Genomic DNA, 20,909 nt, shown 5'->3' on the forward strand with positions numbered 1-20,909 from the left:
CAACGAAGTAAATTTACATGAAAGTTAGTAATTCTTTCTTATTTATAAGAACTCGTCTTGTTATTTATGAGTGCATCTTGTATGTATAATTAATGCTATATGTAAATAGTGTGTGGATATTAATTTCTAATTGATATAGCATGAATGATAAATTTATATAAAAAAATTTTCAAGATATTAATATTCTCAAAGTTTCGCTACTTACAAATCTACAAAGAATTTCATAAAATTCTTGAAAGTTGAAATTCCAGTCCATACAGCTCTTGGCATCATTGCAAGCCACAGCTGTTCCTTTCTACAAAATAATTTGGAAAATTATAAACCATATAAATATAAGGCAAATTTAAAAAGAAAGAACTGATCTAATTAAATATTATATCGAGTAATATAATATAGTGAAAATAGGTCGATGTGTACATGGATAAAGTCAAAAGAGTGCGCAATGCCATTTTTGTGCAATTTGAGGATTTTTTTTTAAAGTAATAATAAGTCAATGTGTACATGGAAACCGAGTGAGTACAACTGTTTGTCTTGTTATTTTGGCTTTGTGTAACGGCGATTTTTGGCGCAAAAATCATCCCTTCGCAAGCCAAAATAATGAGTCAAAGAATTGCACAAAATTGGTATCCATGTACCACCCAAAATTGCCAAGTTTCTTCAAGGGGTACTCTAAACTATACTTTTACCATAGGAAGTTTAAAGGAGGAAATAAGGAGTTTTTAAAACAGGGTGAAAAGAGTTCTTTACCTAATCGCAAAATGGAAGAAAATTATTTTTTTAACACAATTCATATTAAATATTGTTATGAAATACAGTCAAAAGTCGTTAATTCGGACACCCATAATCCGGACCTCAAAGCTAAAAACTTTCTGCGCATGCACCGCGTTGGCACATGCGCACAGGTGTTTTACGTGTGTGCGTAAGACCTTGACTACTATGCATATGCATGTGCGCAAGTGCAGAATACGTTTTCGCCTGCGCGTTTAATGTATAACGGACGGTGTAAGCTAAAATTATCTATTTCAGTTAATGTTAATGATTGCGTTGTTTCTTAATCTTCGAATTGGATCTTGCTTATTATTTTTTGCACACTGTAAGAGCAATTTTATAAAAGCAAACTTGAACTTACGATTATGTCAAATAGAATTTCCGATGCTGGAACTTCCAAAGGATCTACAAAACGAAAGTATGTTTCGATGTCCAACAAACAAAAAGTGGAATTGCTGCAAAAAATGGATAAAGACATGAAGAATGTGACAGAGAGGTTAGTGAAAACGAAAAAATTTCGATTGACAAGTTAGTCGGTATTCTCGGCACAGCAATTAACGGGACTTGAACAGCGGAACTTTGTAACTGAACAAGAAATTATGTCTGTTTATAGAATTAAAGAGAAAGTATTATCACATAAGACGAAGCAACTTAAACAACTTACATTGAAAGAAATGTTTAATAAAGTAAACAAATAAATATTAAGCTTTTTTTTTTTTTTTTTTGTAAATTTTGATACCCTTTAGATCATAATTGTTCTTTATTTCATAAATTACGGTTTCATATTTTTAATTTTAGAATTTCTGCATGCCATCTTATGAGATTTAAACTGATGATCTATAATCTGTAAAAATCGATAATCAGTTTAAATTAACGACTTTTGTATACAGGCACGGTGAGATAGCTTCCCCGCAAAGCAGTTTTAGGAATGCCATAGAATGGCAAGGCAGGGTTGCCACATTTGGTGAGAAATCACCCATTTGGCAAGAAAATTGCCAATATATCATGGACGGATGGAGAACCTTCTGGAACGAATTCTTACCGGTTTAGGTCAGAATGTTCCTGAACACTATATAAACACTGCTGGTCCGCAGTCAGTAGTAGTATTGAGAGTGTGTCTCGTCTAGCGAGTCAGTCTGTGCGGAGTCGATCAAGTTGACAGCCGGGCAGCGAGTGCCGAGAGCACCGAGGGAGTCTGTTAGTGTATGGAGGTGAGTGCATTGTCGAGAGAACGTGTTGAGCTCCGGGAACGACTGAACCGAAGAGTCGGGAGCTGTGCTCGTGTGTCGTTGAGTGCATCGCGAGTTGTAGCATGGAGAGTCTCGAGAGTACGTAGAGTTTCGAGAATGACCAAGCAGAGTCAGGAGCTGTACTCTGGTACTCTGCAGGAAGCTGTCTCCACTGTTATTGCCTGACAGTGTGAAGGTTGTGTCACTGATCGTTCCAGCGTGTTTACAGTAGATCTTCGACGACTGTAAAAAGTGTCAAAAGTCCTGATTAATACCGGCTAATAAAGTGTGTTTCGATACTTCATCAAGTAGTGTCGTTGTTATTCCCTCCAAATCCACACGAACCCCGTACGAACGTGAGGGAAGAAAATAACGTCACAACTAGTGTCGGAAGAAAAGAAAAACTGTAACAATATTGTTATGTCCATATTTTATTTATATGCAAGACTTTTATATTTCTAATTTAATTTAATATTTTGATTTTTTGTATAATTTAACCAGTTTTATTTGTATGTTTGCAATAATTTTTTTCATAATACAGTCTAAAGTAAAATGTCCAATATCGGGGATGATCTAAAATCAGGACCTTCAGATCATCAGCAACCTTTTTCGTAATATTTCATAATTTTTGATATTTTTCATAATAAAACACGTAGGAAGCCCTGATTCTTAATTTCATTTTTGGCACTGATGACAACCTGGCAAATCTTTATTTACTACTTTTTCCTTCCATCAGTGCATGGCTGCTGCCTGAGAAATGACTCACACAGTGATGTCTAAAAAATCCTTTTCTTTTTTCTTTCTTTAATTTTTAACATAAGTAACTAAATATCAAAGAGAATGGTAACCTTTTATGTTAACATTACACTTGACAATGATTACAGCTAACTCTGCTATGAAGTGTTGAGTGTTTTAACAAGAAGAAATTTACTTCCATATGCAAAAAATAGATTTTGTAAATGATACTTGCAAGACAAAACATTATATTTAGTACTGTTTGAATTAAGAATAACTTATTTATTATTCAGTCAAGCCCAGGACTAGTGCCAGCACTGGTATGGTAAAATTTTTAGAATTTAGAGATGTGCCAAGCAATAAAATTAAGGATGGCAAAAACTTCAGAATTTACAGAAGGCACTGGGATGCAAAATTCAAAGTGGCAAAATTTTTAAAATCTAGGGAGGCACTTGGCAGCAGAATGTTGGATCTGCAGAAATGTCTAGCACTGGCCCTGGATAAATCTTAAGTATCTGTGGGAATATATTTATTTGGAGACTCATATAAACCTTAAGCATAAGCAGGAAATAGACATAAATATAATAAATAACTAAACTAATATAATTCGGACTTAACATTGTCAGTGTGCAATAGAAAATTTAGTGGAACATGTTTGAGAAATCCTTTTTTTTCCACTATAATTCCACCTAGGTACCCATCTGTTTTTGCTTAAAAGAAGATCAGAGAACTGCACAAACTCAGCTCTGTACAACTTCTGTGTTGTGCATCGATCAAAACAGACATGTACTATATACATACCAGGGTTGCCATATAAGTACTTTTAGGTGACATCATTGAGTTACCAGAAAACTATTTTGGCAACAGATTGCTTTGCCTCATGAGTACTTTTCTGCTCATTTTCAGAGAAATCAGAAAATTCTAAATACTTTTTCACTCAATCATTTTGGCCCAATTAGAAAATGATCATCACAATTTGCATGTTTGATAAATAATTTTTTTTAAAAATTTGTTAATTTAAATATTAGCTTTGAGGAATATTTCAGTGTTTTAAACATCCCCAATTTGTACAATATCTTGTTTTACTTTTTTCTTCATTTATACATACAGTGGAAATATTTAAATTGTTTATTACATAGCAATATTATTATAAAATAAATAAAAAGTCAATTTATTCCTTCTGATTTTCTCACCCGTAGAAGAAGTTTAATAATCCTATTAAGAACACCCTATTTTTAAAGTCTTACTTTACCATGATACCATTTGCAAGACATAAGTCTTGTAAAACAGGAAGGAATAAGTCACTTTGAAATTATTTCAAGTGTTTTCGCTAAAATTCATGCTCATAAGAGTCCGAATAGGTAAAACTGTTGGCCAGTCCTAGTATGATTCATGACAAACAGACTGGCTGCATTCAATTTTTGAATTTTTTCCATGTGTACCTTAAACATGAGACAGTTCCTTTGGGTATTCTCCATGAAAGTATTTCTCCTAAAGATGACAGCCCCTCATGCTTTATTGTAATCATTTTGATACTGATTACCATAAAGCATGAGGGGCTTTAAGACTTTAAAATTCACTTATCTTTTATTAGTCAAATGAGTTTTTATTTTAAGAAAGACTTATTTGAACTTCAGTGGAATATCATATGTTCGTTAACTCTAATTTAAATATGACTGGCTGTCAGATACAATTTTTTAACTTATTGTTCTCATCATATCCCTACAATTGAAGCACTATTTTAAAGTTAATTAGATTTATATCGCCTCATGCTTTCTCTTCACAGCTTCACCAGTTAATTCTGTGGATTTCAGTGTGTCAAATCTTATGAATATTGAAGGTGTTTCCATTAATTTCTATCCATACTAATGATTTGCAAATCCTAATTTATTTTGATATTTTCGATTCAGTTTTTTCTAATCTTTAAATCAACCATTTTATAGTATACATTCTTTTCTCTTTCTAAAGTTTTTTTTTTTTTTTCAGAAACTTTGTTTTTTAACACTTCTTTAGCAAGAAAATGTTTTTTAAATACATTCTTTCTATCAGCTGTTTTAAAATAAAAAGAACAACCTTAAAAATTTTAAAACTTGCTTTTTTATATCAGTATCAGTTATATCAGAAGTAACCAAAATAGTTTGCATTAAAACTATAAATTTCTCTCTCTCTTATGTAAGGTGTATTGGTACAGTGGTGACACACTTTCAGGAGAGATAGTGTACATCTAGGCGATGGGAAATCACATAGCAATGCATGGTCGGAAACACTTTCCCGGCACAGTAGTGCCGACACAAAAATCAAGAATGAAAGGACACGAATGGGGTGAGAAAACATGTTTGTTATTCGGAGTACAGTAATAATGCTGGGAAGCCTTTGGTTGGTGTATGGGATAGATGTCGCTATGTAAACCGAAGTATCAGATAATGGTACATACATACATGCTGTTGTTGCTGGCGAGCACACCATGACGCTTCATTTCCGCTGCCGACTGAATGGTAGTAGGACAGAATGCTGCATGACTGCTGAGCTCGCTGATATGCATCTGGCATATGGGGCAGCTGATTGCAATGGACGAGCTGCCCAGCGGTTGTATGCCCAATATTACTCCATAAGGCAGACTCCCAATCGTGTCTTGTTTGCATCAGAGATTGTCTGAAAGCTGATCCTTCTTCATTATGGCCACGTGAGTAAAGAGTAAGGATGCCAAGTAATGAGGATACAATGCTGAATCTGGTACACAACAATCCTGGTACCAATACGCGAGCTATCGTCCATCAGGTCAGGATTTCCCATATGACCATATGGCGGAGCATGCATACTAATGACACACACCTCTATCACACCCAGCGTGTGCAGTTACTGGGCCAAGGCAACTTTGCTTCCCGATTGGCCTTTGCATGCTGGAATGCTGAGATGTGCTTAAGAGATCCCCATTTCCCAGACACCGTTTTGTTCAATGATGAGACAACATTTACATGCGAACAAATGTTCAATTAAGAATAATTCAATAACACTCATGTGTGGTCAGAAGAGAGCCCACAGACAATAAGAACCCATGCAGCCCAGAAACAGTTTTCCATAAATATATGGGCCGGCATCGTAGGAGACCACCTCACCGTTAGTACTTCTTGCTCCAAGTCTGATGTGTGCAAACTATCTGCTCCTCCTTCAGCAGGTATTGCCACAGCTGTTAGAGGAAGCACATGTATCTGCTGCTGACCATTCTTCCATGTGGTTTCAGCATGATGACCCATTAAGCACTGAGGTGTGTCTCCACCTGCATGCGGCACATGGCCAACAGTGGATCGGTCAGGGTAGTCCCTTACATTGGTCCGCTCAATCTCCATACTTCACTTGCCTTGATTACTTCTTCTGGAGGTACCTCAAGGCACCTGTGTACGAAACTCCCATTAACAGAGCAGAAGAACTTGTTGCATGCATCGTGGCATTTGCTGGGGATAGCCAGGACATGCCTGGCATTTTTGCTAATATTCATTCGTCAATGCACAGGAGATGTGAGGCCTGCACCATGGTGCAGGATAATAATTTTGAGCACCTACTTAGATGACGATCATCGTCTCTTTATGTTGTTTTTCCTTTGTTTTAGCCGTACTCCAAATTATAAACATTTTTTCTCACCCTGTTCATGTCTTTTCTTTCTTGAATTTTTTGTTGTCACTATTGGACCAGTAAAGCATTTCCTACCATGCATTGCAATGTGATTTCTGAACATCTAGGTGTACTCTATCTCTCCTGAAAGTTTGTCACCACTGTACTGATACACCCTGTATATATACTGTATATCTTTATTTACTAAAGAAATATTAATTATATTATCTCCTAATATTACTCATGCTAAATAATTAATTTTATTGCTCCCTTATAATCAATAGAACTAAAAAAAGAGGGGGTAAGAAAGTTATGCCTTTTCTTTTATGTTAACATTCCAGTCTTTTCAAAGAATGTTTATTTATTTTATTTATTATTGTGGCAAAGCCCACTAGGACTAGAGGGAAGAGATGCCTTTGTGGATGACTTTCTATGAGAAAGCAGCTCGTATATAAGTTACACATGGAGAAAACCAAGGAAAACATCCATGCAGCCAGCACATTTGCCAGTAATCAAACCCAGATTGGAACTACTAGTGTTAGCAATTTTACCACTCCACCACTGGTGGGCCTCATTTTCAAAGAATGAGACTGACTAATGTGCCCATTAATTTCATCTCTCCAGAAATACATGTAATTACTTCAGAAATAACTCCAAATGAACCCAAGTGTATGGGTCCAAGAAAATTATATATGGATGCAAAAAGACAAAACCTCAAGCCATGCTCCCTCTCAAAGTCTTTTTATTTAATGACACATTTTACACTAAAACATGATGCAAAATACTGCAAATATGGTATATTTAATTTTTAAACATCCTCATTTAGCCTTCTGATGCTATTTCAATAAATGTTTATGTGATACATCTGTTGTAAAACTGTAAGCATTTGCATGGCATCCATATTCAGTGGACTTAAGAAAAATAGTTACAAAAAAGAGCATTCAGATCTAAGGGAGATAGTAAGAATTGATGATTTCAGCAGCATGATATTTCCTAGGAGAGTTTAGATTTTACACGATTAGTATAAACTAGTATAAATTTGACTGAATTAATATTGAATACATTAGTTTCAACAATAAATGTTAATATTGAAAAAATAATATTTTATGCTGTTCAAAAAGCATTGAACCTTTCGTTGACAAAAATAAATTTATTGATTTTGAAATCCCAAACACTAATTACCTCCAAAGCAGTCTCCTTGGTAATGGATACATTTCTCCCAGCACTCCAACCATTGTTGGAAACACCTCTGGAATGCAGTTTTTGGAAAGGTGAGCAATTGTTCCTTTGCATTCCGTATAATGTCATCTCTTGACTCAAATTGGCTCCCTTTTAGTGATATTTTCAGCTTGGGAAACAGCCAAAAATCACATGAAGCCATGTTGGTTGAGTAGGGAGCCTGATGAACCACTGGAATGTTGTGTTCAGAGAGGACAGCTTGAATAAAATGCAAACAATGGCCAGGTTCATTATCATGATGGAGCTGGCAAGCTTTCACTGCCCACAGATCCAGTTATTTGGGTAGCACAGCAAAATGAAGGATACGAAGAACCTCCTGGTAGTACTCCTTTGTGACGGTTTGCCTTGCGGGGTGTACTTATAATATACTACACCACGGGAGTCAAAGAAGACAGACAACAGGACTTTGCTGTGGACCTACTGTGCTTTTTTTGGTCTTGAGTATGATGGATGTTGCCACTGTGATGACTGCATCTTGGTTTCTTAGTTGTTCTCGTACACCCATGTTTCATCACCTGTAACCAAGGTGTTAAAAAAGTTGCGGGTCCCTATTGTCATTGTCCAGGATGCTCTGTGCAATGTCCAGACGCTATTGCTTCTGCTCCATTGTTAGCAGCTTCAGTACAAATTTTACAGACACTTTAATCATGCCTAACTACTTCTGAAAACTTGAATGACTGATGGGATGCTTACTTTTGTCTCACTTGCAATTTTTTTACCTGTGATACAATGATCCTGCAAGACCAGAGCTCTCTCAACGACATGTTCATTCCAGTTTGTTAAGGGCCTATTTGAATGTGGTTCCCTGTCCACTGATGAGTCTCTGAAGACATCTTTGAAGTGGTTGTACCACTCCTTGATGCGACAAGTTCTCATAGAATTGTCTCTGAAAGCTTGCTGAATCTTGCAAATGGTTTCTGTTTAGGTATTGCCAAACTTTTGGCAAAATTTGATGCAATATCACTGCTCAAATTTTCTAGTTATTTTTCAATCATTCCACAAACGCCAAAATTCGATAAATGCTCACTACATGTATTCACTCGTTGCCAGATTGCTAGCAACTGATACTTTCCATGGGCGGGGAAAAAATTCACAAATGCGCATGAATGTCCCCTCTACATATTACACTGAAGAAAATCTCCAGTGCTTCATCGGTTTATGCGGGAGGAGGGGGGGAAGGCTCAATAATTTTTTAACAGCTTAGTATATTGTGCTATAAAATAACAGTATTAGAATAAATTAACATTATTAATTTTGCACTTAATTCAGCCGGATTGTTATACAGTCAAAAGTCGTTTATCCGTACTTGTCGGGACTTCGGCGATTCCGGATTATAGATCATCAGTTTAAATCTGGTAAGATGGCATGCAGAAATTATAAAATAAAAAATATAAAACCATAATTTATGAAATAAAGAAGAATTATGATCTAAAAAGTATCAAAATTTACAAAAAAAAAAAAAAAAAAAGGCTTAATATTTATTTGTTTACTTTATTAAACATTTCTTTCAATGTAAGTTGTTTAAGTTGCTTCGTTTTATGTGATAATACTTTCTCTTTAATTCTATAAACAGACATAATTTTTTGTTAAGTTACAAAGTTCCGCTGTTCAAGTCCTATAATTGCTGTGTCAAGAATACCGACTAATTTGTCAATCGAAATTTTTTCGTTTTCAATAACCTCTGTGTCACTTTCTTTACCGGAAGCGAATTATAATGACGAGGAATTTGATTTAAATCATATCAAAGACGGATTACATCGAGATGAAATACTACATTTAGTAAGGAATTATAAGCCAAATAAAATAAAAACATCTGCCCTGAAGATAAGGATAGTGCTGACAGATCAACTTCCAATTCATTGCGTGCCGCGGCATCCCCCCCCCCCCGCAGCAGAGCAGCGTAAAATTGATAAACAGATTTCAGAATGGTTAGAGAAACAAAGGATATGCCTTTATCCATTTTTTGCGGAAATTCCACTTTTTGTTTGATGGACATCAAAACATACTTTCGCTTTGTAGATCCTTTGGGAGCTCCAGCATCGGAAATTCTATTTGACATAATCGAAATTCAAGCTTACTTTTATAAAATTGCTCTAACAGTCTGCAAAAAATAATAAGCCGGATCTAATTCGAAGATTAAGGAACAACGCAATCTGCAAATTAACTGAAATACATAATTAGATAATTTTAGCTTATACCATCCGTTATACATTAAACGCGCAAGCGTAAACATATGCGCAGCCATAAAGGCCTTACACACATGCGTAAACGCCTATGCACATGCGCAGAAAGTTTGTAGCTTTGAGGTCCGGATTATAGATCATTCTGGATTATGGGTGTCCGAATTAACGACTTTTGACTGTATAACATAAAATTTTGATACTTCTTGATGTGTTCTGGAATTGAAAGTTAATAATCCTTGTTTCTTTCTTTAAAATGAATTTCTAAATTTTTGTTGTCAATTTGGCACCTCTCATAGTTATTCCACTAAGGCAAGTGCCTCACTTTATCACCCTAGTCCTGGCTCTGATTAACAGCAATATAAAATTAAATGAATTTTAATTAATTTTATTTAAAAAATATATGCATACTGGTAGTAACATATGCTAAAAAAAACTGCTTTCTAAAGGAACAAAAGTAAAGTGCTCTGCAAAATATTCTGATTTACAAAAGTGGTCTTTGGATAAAGAAATGCTTACCTTAGTAGAAGTCATAAAATTTTCAAAATGCCAAACTCTGACAACTATGCACATAATAATTCGGAAGCACTTCCGCAGAGAACCCGGTAAATGTAAACATCGCCAACTTTGGCGATAATAGTTCAAACCTGGTAAACCAGCGGATTTATCGTATTTGCTTCTTCGAAGTTTGCAACCATATCTCTTGCGTTCATTTTGTTGAATTATCACTGTCGTTGTTCGCATTTGCAGATTTATATTATTCTTCTCTTATTTATTATTATTTTTTCTCAATTTTTTAACAACAAATAGATAGAAATCTTTTCGTAGATAGATGCCGGTTCTCGTTTCAGGATGAAAGGAAGAAAATACGGCGGGAGGGGTGAATGCTCATTTGTAACACGGCTGTTCACGTTGTGTTCTTAATTATTAACAGCTCTAAGAACCAGCAATTTAAATAACTTAGTAATGCTTTTATTTTTATTATTGGTTATTGTCATCTAAAATTATGAGAATAAATCAATTTTCTGGTGTAAAATTTTAACAAGATAATATATTGATAATGCTTTTCTAACAATAACCTTTCAGAGGATGGCAGGTGTGACATAAATAGATGATTAAATTGAAATACAAAATATTATTGATTATCTAAGATGACAGAATAGTTTGATGCATCACCATGGTCATCAAAATTAGCAAAACACTGCTGGTGTAAGGAATATATTGTTTTCTGTGTTAACTGGAATTTAAGACAAATTTTTTTCGTTTATCACGTTTAACCAGTTAGTTTTACATCTACATGCTTATTATCTGTGAATTTTTAGGTTGATCTTTACAATATGGTAACTGGTAGTTTGGCGATATTTTGGAGGCGATAAAGGTTACTACCTGGGACTTTGGTAATAATGTGAGCAGTACTCAGTTCCGATTACTCATTATTTTGTATGAGGGAAATGAGAGATCATGGGATATGTCATGTGATATTAATGGACGAATTACGGTTCTTTAATCAGAAAAGGGGGGAAATCGGGAAAAAATCTGGAAACTTTGTATTTGGCTTTATTCTGTGTTGTGTGAAACAGTGTTCGTGAATTTTTGGATCCCATGGCCGTAACTAAAGTGAATTCGAAATGGGTATTTAGTGGTATTGAAAAGGGTAGTAATAAATGTTTCTTTAAGGTTGTGCGAGATAGAAATAAAGATGTTTTATTAAGTTATTTATTTTACCTGGTACCTTGCTGTGAAATATAAGTATGATTTTAAAGATCCTGAAACAGAAAGAAGAAAAGTTTATCGGACACGTAATCAAGATTCTGAAGAAGATTAGGTAAGTTAGTATTTTTAATTATTTGAGGATATTATTTTTATGCATTGTTCTAAATGTAAGGTGGAAGTAAAGGAATTTGGTATTATTGGGAAAATTGTTATTAGCAATGATTTAGTTTAAAGTAATTAGGATTGTAAGGTAATTTTTATTAATTTAATGTATGTGCTCATTTATATTTTAAGTACTGTTTTTGAATTTAATTATATTTTAATGAAATGATAGTTATTTTGTGAATTTTATGTTTGTAGGAATTTGGTATACGTTTTAGTTGAAGTAAATGTGCATGGAAATAATTTAAATATCTGACACTAAGTATTTGTAATGGTTGCGGTATGAATTCGTTGGTGACGTTTATAATATAATAGATGATTTAGAGGTAAAAGTTTTTGGATATTTTATTTATTTTATATGTGGAAATGTTCATATTTGGAAAGGGTAAATACTTTTTTGCGATCAGGTAATTTCATATATGTTCTTTTTACCGGGTTTAAAGATTGAGAAAATTGTCATGTATTTTCGTGAAATTTTTCTAATTTATGAGAAAAAAGCAGTGTACATGGATATAGTGAAGAGTGTGCACAGTGCCATTTTTGTGCAATTCTGGGATGTTTTTTTAAGTAAAAATAAGTCGGCGTGTACATGGTTTATGTGTATGTGTTATTTTGAAAAACGCGTAAGGAGTATGGTACTGTGCACTTTTTCCCAATTTTGCAGTGAATATTTGTCATGATTAAGCAGTTTTGTTTGATAAAATTTCTAGCATAAGTGTAATTCGGCTAGTAGATTGTTGGAAGAAGTGTTCAGTAGATAAAAAGAAAAGAAACATGTCTTTACTTCGTGAAGACAAAATGGCGGCGGGAAAAAAAAATAGAGGGTTGCTGTAGGAGAGTTGGTCGCCAAATTATCGCCAAGTTACCATAATGTAAAGATCAACCAATTTTTACTATCATATGCTTAATATATTGTTTTGTCTGCTAACTTGAATTTAAATGCACTACAAATCATGTTTACAAAATATCACGTTTGCAGCTCGGCTCATCGTCGATGGACCGCGAGCTTGGCGAGTAAAAATGCAACGGCGCCAACGGGAACCCAATAATGAAAACCCAATAATTCCTTAATTATTAACAGAAATAGTTTTTTTTTTTTTTTTTTTTTTGTCTGTTACGCACTTGCCTTGCTTTCTGATGCTTTTGAAAGAGAAGTCCATCACCGTCTGGGTTATCCTTGTGTGTGTGCGTTTGTGTATCCATAAATCACTCACATAATTACAAATTTTTTACATTTAAAAAACATTCTGTGATATTTTTTTAAAAGTGGAAATAGGTCAATGTGTAACCGTTTTGCCGGTACACATTGACCGGTAATGAGTTTGTGCAATTCTTTGCCTTGTTATTTTGTTTTTGTGTAGTCAGAATGCTAGAAAAAAGTCACTGAAGATCAGGTAGTTCATAGCATATGCACACAGCACAACAGTGAAAATTATTTCTGCAAGACATAATTATTATTTTAATTTTTTTCGAATAAATTACTTAGTATGACCTATATTAATCAAGTAATTAAACATTTATATTTCAATAAACACTTACTCTTTCCAATTCTGAGAGAAACAAAATAAAATTATCAGTTGTATGATTTGCAGATATAACACTAAGAAGTTTCTCTGCGGCTATCACAGATGCAGTTCGCTTATTTTCCATCACAGACCCATGAATCAAAGACTATATTTATACCTTAACAGAGGGAGCTATTTTCCGAATGGTCTAATATAAAAAATACTAATAATTTTGAATTACATTAAAATGATCAGTTTCGTTTTCAAAAATCCGCCAAATTATATTGCAATGCCTGTTGCCAAATATTAGCTACATAAGCACATAAATTTTGTATAGCGATATTTAAAAATTTTTGAACCTCAAACAGTAAATTTAACATTTAATATGCACATGTACCTCAAGAAATGAAATCAAATTATATACAATCAGTTTAGAGATGAAAAACTCCCATTACACGATTTTATTCCGTTATTATTTTATGCTGTTAATAATTCTAAAATCCGGAAAGCGTTGATTCAAAAAAGCTTTATCCATGCTTAAGCGCATGCGCAATATATATATATATATATAAAAAAAACACAACCAACAGAGAAATTTGATGTTTTGTTTATTTATTTACTCGTGACGATTAGAAATCGAAGTATTTGGAAGGTATTTTCTGGAATCTATTATATTTTCTCGCTTAAGTTGCTATTAGTGTAATGATTTGGTGGAAATGCAAATGCATTGGGAACGTGGTGTTAAACTGAAATTACTTCTGTTTTTATTATGTAAATCACATCCATTTAAAACTTTATTACAGAAACAATTTCATACATTTTCTCATCTGTCAAATTACTTAAAATTTAATTTCATAATTTCATTGTTCTTTTAATTTTCTGCATTTCATCCTTTTAGATAAATAACATACATAATGTATCGATAATATGTAATTGTGGTAACGCATTCAATCATCGGTACAAACTTAGTATAACTCCAAGTCCTTTAAATATTGTAGTATTTATTCATTGTTTGATATATAAGGAATAAATTATCCATGTTCTATCGAATTATGATATGCTTATACTCTACAAGTTTACAAATTATAGTTCCGTGATAATATCTGTATTGGCAGATGTTTAGCATGTTGCCTTGTCAAATTACTTTGCCACCAGATTTCTAAATGTATTAGTCTATGTATTTGTAATATCATTTTTGTTAGTTTACCATCTGTTATTTTTCAAGATCGCAATTATTTGTAAATATTTTTAGAGAGAGCATTGTGAATGTAAACACTGCCCATAGGGTGATTATAGTCTTTTGTCGACAGAGCCGTAGGCAAGATTTTCACATTTACTATCCATTCGATGTACCAGGTGTGTAAACACGAAACCGGAATTTTTGTATTTAGAATACAGATTTATTGTATGAAAATGATAAAAAATATTGTATTTGAAATAATGTCCGTTGCTATATATATATATATATACATATATTTTCCCCATCTCTCTGGCAATTTAAGAATGCCACACCAAAAAAAAAAAAAAAAAAAAACTGTTGCTGTTTTGAGAAGAACCAGTCTTCTAGCCATTTTTTATACATTTTCATAAGAAGTGGAAGTTCTGCAAGTGTGTGTCCCATCGATGCAAATAAATAGTAATTCAGAAGTCAAACAACAAAAATCAGCATTATACTACAAAATTTTCACAAAGTAAAGTTGTGAAAATTTTGTAGGTATAATGCTGATTTTTGTTGTTTGACTTCTGAATTAGTATTTATTCGGCGTGTTATTGTGTCTTAAATAAATAGTAGTTGGAGGATCGAAGTCTGGTGAATTAGACGTGTGGGCAAGTATTTCCTAAATGACCACTTCAGTCCTTTCTTTGACCGGTTTTGCTTTGTGTGATGGTACATTACCATGAAGCAAAATCAGTTAGTGTTGCCTTATTCTGGTCATTTTTTGCGCAATGCTTCATTCAAATCGATCACTAGGATTTTAGCAGCTCATAAGAGATCACACCTTCTGATCCCATCAAACACAGAGCACTGTTTTCTTTCTATAGCAATTTGGCCTCACAATTGATGTTGATGGTTTGCCTAGATTTACCCATGATCTTTTACACTTTAGATTCTAAAAATATATCCACTTTTCATTACCTGTCACAATATGATTGAGAAAATGACATGATGAGCAGCATTTTAAAGTGGTTTTTTGCTTTTCTTGCTTTCTTTCATTCAATTCATGTAGAACCTATTTTCCCACCTTCTGGATCTTTCCCATGGCTTTCAAATGTCCATGGTTCATGAGTTTTTGTTGGGTTTGAGCAATCTAACACTGTCTTCAAACTTTTTAGGCGGTCTTCCACATTTTTCATTTCTTACGTCAAAATCGCCACTTTTGAATTTGTTATACCACTCAAAACATTGTGATATACCAAGAGCAGGCCCACTTTAAGCTTCGACAAAAATTCAATGTGATTCTGCCGCAGTTTTCTTTAGATGGTAACGGAAAATTAATGCTGTCTGCAAATCATAATTTGTAGGCACGAAACTTGATATGCTCAGAAAAACTATGAAAACTATTCTGTTATATGAAACTTGTATTGTTTTGAGTCAAAAATCTTTGTCAGCTGTTGAAGAAATAAAATGGTGCCATTGATGCAGGTTGAAGGCTACTGCCACATCGACAGCTACTGCCATCTGTGGGCAAATTTTGGTTTCATAGTTACGTACCTGGTAGTTGACTGTGAAATAGTTTTTTCCCCCATTCTGTTTATTGCCACTTTATATTTTAATGTTTATTTTTACTGAATATTTAACACCTACCATTCGCCTAGTTGCTAAACAATGTTTTTTACCTGGGTTTGATTTCAGGCAAACAGACTGGCTGCAAGGGTGTTTTCGAGGTTTGATCATGTGCGATGTAGACACAAGCCAGTTTCCTTTACAAAGTCCACCATCAGAGCATTCCTTCCCTTAGATGGATAGCCTTAGTAAACTTTGCCGCAATCAAGTAAACTGAACCATTTAAGATTTAACCATCATTTCAGTTTTCTGTAATAAATAGGTGTTATTACTTAGTGAAGATATTTATTAGAGATAAGTATGTACGAGAGTTATTTTTTTTTTTCAACCTCCGATGGGCTGTAAAGAAAAGACGGGTGAATATACAAAAAAGATTTTATTACCAAAATACAATACAGGTTATTTCTCTGCATAATCACCTTGATGATTGAGGCATTTGTCATATTTGTGAATAAGCTTTGCAATACCCTCTTCATAAAATGTCCCCGCCAATGATTGGAAGTGAGTTGTGACAGTTTCTTTCAGCTCCACGTTATTTTGGAAGTGCTTCCCGCCAAGCCACTGCTTCAGTTCAGGGAACAGATGAAAGTCACTCGGCGCTAGATCGGGACTATATGGTGGATGTTCGAAAATGTCCCATTGAAATTGCTGAAGGAACCGTTGGGTTACACGAGCGCTGTGAGGATGGGCTTTGTCGTGGATCAGAACAATTCCGGAAGTCAGCATGCCTCTTTGTTTGTTTTGAATAGCTCTCCGTAAGCATTGCAAAGTTTCACAATATGAGTCTGCATTAATTGTTGTTCCAGGCTGCATAAACTCCCCAAGCAACACACCTTTTTGGTGCCGAAAAACAGTTGCCATAACCTTACGATTGTTAAAGGTTCGTTTGAATTTTGTGGGTCTCTTTGGAGAATTTGTGTGCATCCGTAGTTGTGATTATCGTTTCGTTTCGAGCATGTCATATTGAACCCATGTCTCGTCACGTGTCACAATGGATTTCAAAAACTCTTCTCCAACAGTATTGTAACAATCAAGAAACTCAAACGTTGCAACCATTTGACGAGTTTTGTGGTCGTCATTCAACATCTGTGAGACCCAGCAAGCGCAAACTTTTCTGTAGCGCAACTGTTCAGTAACGATACAGGGAAGATCTTGAAATTTCCGGAAATTTCATCGATAATTCACTTATGGTGAACCTTCGATTTTGCTTAACCGCTTGGTCAACTCGTTGAACAATGTCGTCTGTAGCAACAGACTTGCGTCCTTGACCCCCTTCATCGTGCACATCAGTTCGGCCATCTTTAAACTTTCGACACCATTCACGAACAACGCAATCACTCATAAAGCTGTTTCCATACACTCGATTCATTCTTCGATGAATTTCCGCTGCACTGTTCCTTTCTGCCCTCAAGAAATAAATAACAGCTCGCAATTCACACTTGGCGGGAGAATCAATAGCGACAGCCGTGTTTACGTGACTGCAACTCAACAGAAAATGGCGTGTTGAATATGCCAGTGACAGAGTGTGTAGAGGGGGAGATGCGCAGTCACATACTACGCACACCAACCATCTGCCGCATACCTGGCCATCATACTGTGCAATCGGAGGTTGAAAAAAAAAAAAAAAAACAACCTACATACTTACAGTTACTGAAAGCCTGTTGCTTGCAATTAGAAAACCTATTCATTTGTGCATATTGGTATTACCTGCATCTCATCCCATATTCATGCATATGATTCCATCAAATTGAATTGGCAACTTCTAAATGTCAGAAAATTGAAAAGTGTAAAATAAGCAGCATGTAGGTACCGTAATTTCGCGCGTATAGTCCGCGGACTATCTGTGTTTAAAATGCGAATTTTTGAAGCTGCGGACTATCCACCAGTGCGGATAATACGCTGGTTGTTCACGGTTAAAATCGTTGAAATTTAAAAAACACTGTCGTGAACTGCCGATGATCAAATATAAAAAATGCGCGAGATTCCAAGAAAACATTCGTATGTATCGTATCGATAGTAAACTAAAGAGCATAGTGCAGAATGAATAAGTAGTAGCAAGTAGAGCTCCTAAAAATCCAGGCTGGCGCATCAAGCGATGCCGAGATATGAGCCAAAGAAAGTCTTGTATGAGCACTCACTTAGCGCAACCAGAGTGTTGTATCCCAGTATCCTTCGCACTGCTTTAGCGCAACTGCCGAGAGGGGGAAAAGTAATTGATGCGTCAACTCGGTTTTTAGGAGCCATAGTAGCAAGTACCTGGAGTACGAAAAAAAAAAAAGCGTGATTCGTTTACTTATAGCGTGGTTTGGCAACACCGAGTGAGTGGGGTCGAAGGTCACATTTCATTACAGCTTATCACGAGTATAGCATGTTGCACAGTATTTTGTTTTCGTATTTTGTCTTCGTATTTTGTCTTTCATCTTCGATAACGTTGATGAAACATCGCCGGAGTTTTACTGCTGAGTTAAACTCAAGGTAGTTGACAAAGATGGAAATAGAGAAGCGGGCCGTTATTGGTTTAATCCTAGTATTCGGTGCACACGGGATTTGGCTACTTTTGGCGACTTTATGATGAGCAGTGAAAACGGGACATATACGATGAGTAGTTAACGGGTCATTCAAAGAAAATATGTAGTTAAACATAGTATATAGTATATATATTATGTGTGTATACTATATATATATAGACGTTCTTTGAATCATTTTTGGTGTTGGCGATAATTTTCAAAGTCGCGCCAAGGCTGCATCGTATACTAGGATTTTACCCTGTTATTTTGAAGTGGACGAGAAAGCAGTGAGAAATTGGCGCAAACAAAAGGATGTGTTTAAAAAGCATGGGAATATTGCCGTATTAAAAAAACGTAATTTCGGACGTATAGTCCGCGGACTATCCAGTGGTGCGGACTGTCTGACGATTTTTGAAATTTTTTTTATATAAAATCGTGTCTGCGGACTATACGATGGTGCGGACTATACGTGCGAAATTACGGTAATAATTTTGCATTTAATTACATGATAAATAAAGAGCATTAGTTTTCCACACCTTCAGATTCTAAATTCTAAAGATAATTCGGTTTAATCCTAGTATCCGGTGCACACGGGGTTTGGCTACTTTTATGAGCTGTAAGAACGGGACATATACGATGAGTAGTAAACAGGTATTCAAAGAATATATATAGCTATACATTGTATATGCTATGTATATAGTGATAGTATATAGTGTATGTAATACAGTCAAAAGTCATTAATTCGGACACCCATAATCCGGACCTCAAAGCTACAAACTTTCTGCGCATGCGTCGCTTTGACGCATGCGCGTAAGACCTTTATCGCTGCGAATTTGCGTGTGCGCGTGCGCAAAATACGTTTACGAATGCGCGTTTAATGTATAACGGACGGGATAAGCTAAGCTAAAATTATCTAATTATCTATTTCAGTTAATGTTGCAGATTGTGTTGTTCCTTAATCTTCGAATTGGATACGGATTATTATTTTTTGCAGACTGTTAGAGCAATTTTATAAAAGTAAGCTTGAACTTTCGATTATGTCAAATAGAATTTCCGATATATATTTACTAATATGTAAAGGATATACAAAGCGAAAGTATCTTTCGGAGTCCATTAAACAAAAAGTAGAATTGCTGCAAAAAATGGATAAAGGCATATCCTTTGTTTATGTAAACTTTAACGTTAACGTTTGTTTATCTAAACATTGTTTATCTTTAACACCGGGCGGCGTGCAATGAATTGGAAGTTGATCCAGCACTATCCTTATCTTAAGAGCAGATGTTTTTATTTTATTTGGCTTATAATTTCTTACTCAATGTAGTATTTCATCTCGATGTGTCTTTGATATGATTTAATGCCTCGTCATTATAATTCGCTTCGGATAGCGAAGAAAGTGATAGAGGTTATTGAAAACGAAAAAATTTCGATTGACAAATTAGTCGGTATTCTTGACACGGCAATTATAGGACTTGAACAGCGGAACTTTGTAACTGAACACGAAATTATGTCTGTTTATAGAATTAAAGAGAATGTATTATCACATAAAAAACGAAGCAACTTAAACAACTTACATTGAAAGAAATGTTTAATAAAGTAAACAAATAAATATTAAGCTTTTTTTTTGTAAATTTTGATACCCTTTAGATCATAATTGTTCTTTATTTCGTAAATTACGGTTTCATATTTTTAATTTTATAATTTCTGCATGCCATTTTACCAGATTTAAACTGATGATCTATAATCCGGAAAAATCGATAATCCGGAATCGCCAAAGTCCCGACGAGTCCGGATTAACGACTTTTGACTGTATACATAGACGTTCTTTGGGTCATTTTTGATGTTGGCGATAATTTTCAAAATCGCGCCAAGGCTTCACCGTATACTAGGATTTTACCGATAATTCTGTAATACACATTCATATCGCTGATCATTCCAAAAGGCCGAATCAAATAACTAAGTCTTTCAATTAATAACATTACTGGTGACAATAGCAAATCACTTTCCTCTATTAAATGAGCATCCATAGTTTAAAAAAAAATCTGAAAGTTTTCAGATTTTAAATTACGTCCAAAAAGTTTTTTTTTTAACATTTTGTGTGTTACGTGTATTTATTAAATATCACATTCAAGTTTGCATTAAATTAAAAAAAAATGAGTACACATGTATTTTCTTGAAAAAATATACTACTAACTTTGTATGCTTATGTTTAAGTTTTTCTTTTTAATCTATATAATTTGGCATGTGAGTAATATTGCAAGTTTTAAATTATATTATTTTGGTTCGTATTTGCTTAATACTATAAACTAAACTCCAAACTGCATCAAAAAATTTTCTATCACTATATAGTTTGTACTATCTATTAAAAAGGTACAGTTAAAAATTGCTTTATTTTCTTTGGTGTGAGCTTTTTAGTAAGATTCTTAATATTGTCCTTTGCAAATTCTAAACCTGTTCAGAAACATCAATTTTATCTGAAA

At 34.5% G+C, this 20,909-nt stretch overlaps 2 protein-coding genes across 8 annotated transcripts in view; one reads left to right on the forward strand and one right to left on the reverse strand.

Annotated features, from left to right (window-relative positions):
* Positions 1 to 13,443, reverse strand: part of LOC118184916 (Fanconi anemia group A protein-like) — a 63,047-nt gene extending 49,604 nt beyond the window's left edge. For 2 of the 6 annotated variants that reach the window (XM_085810492.1, XM_085810494.1), the window contains exons 1-2: positions 13,175 to 13,443; positions 206 to 295 (exon numbers count right to left, since the gene is read on the reverse strand). In XM_085810492.1, the coding sequence (XP_085666618.1) occupies positions 206 to 295; positions 13,175 to 13,285 (201 nt within the window). In that variant the 5' untranslated portion in view covers positions 13,286 to 13,443. The remainder of the gene's footprint in view (positions 1 to 205; positions 296 to 13,174) is intronic. The other 4 variants (XM_085810491.1, XM_085810495.1, XM_085810493.1 and 1 more) reach the window with 4 other exon arrangements.
* Positions 13,444 to 13,639: 196 nt separating this feature from the next.
* Positions 13,640 to 20,909, forward strand: part of Abi (tyrosine kinase Abl) — a 45,814-nt gene continuing 38,544 nt past the window's right edge. The window contains exons 1-2 of one of the 2 annotated variants that reach the window (XM_035370400.2): positions 13,667 to 13,792; positions 15,995 to 16,133. The gene's annotated coding sequence lies outside the window, so the exon portion shown is untranslated. Of the gene's footprint in view, positions 13,793 to 15,994; positions 16,134 to 20,909 lie in introns of both variants that reach the window. The other variant, XM_035370401.2, reaches the window with a different exon arrangement.

Source organism: Stegodyphus dumicola, chromosome 2, assembly GCF_044657685.1.
Source record: "Stegodyphus dumicola isolate Sdum_Otavi_A_Nest chromosome 2, ASM4465768v1".
In the NCBI taxonomy this organism is placed as follows: Eukaryota; Metazoa; Arthropoda; class Arachnida; order Araneae; family Eresidae; genus Stegodyphus; species Stegodyphus dumicola.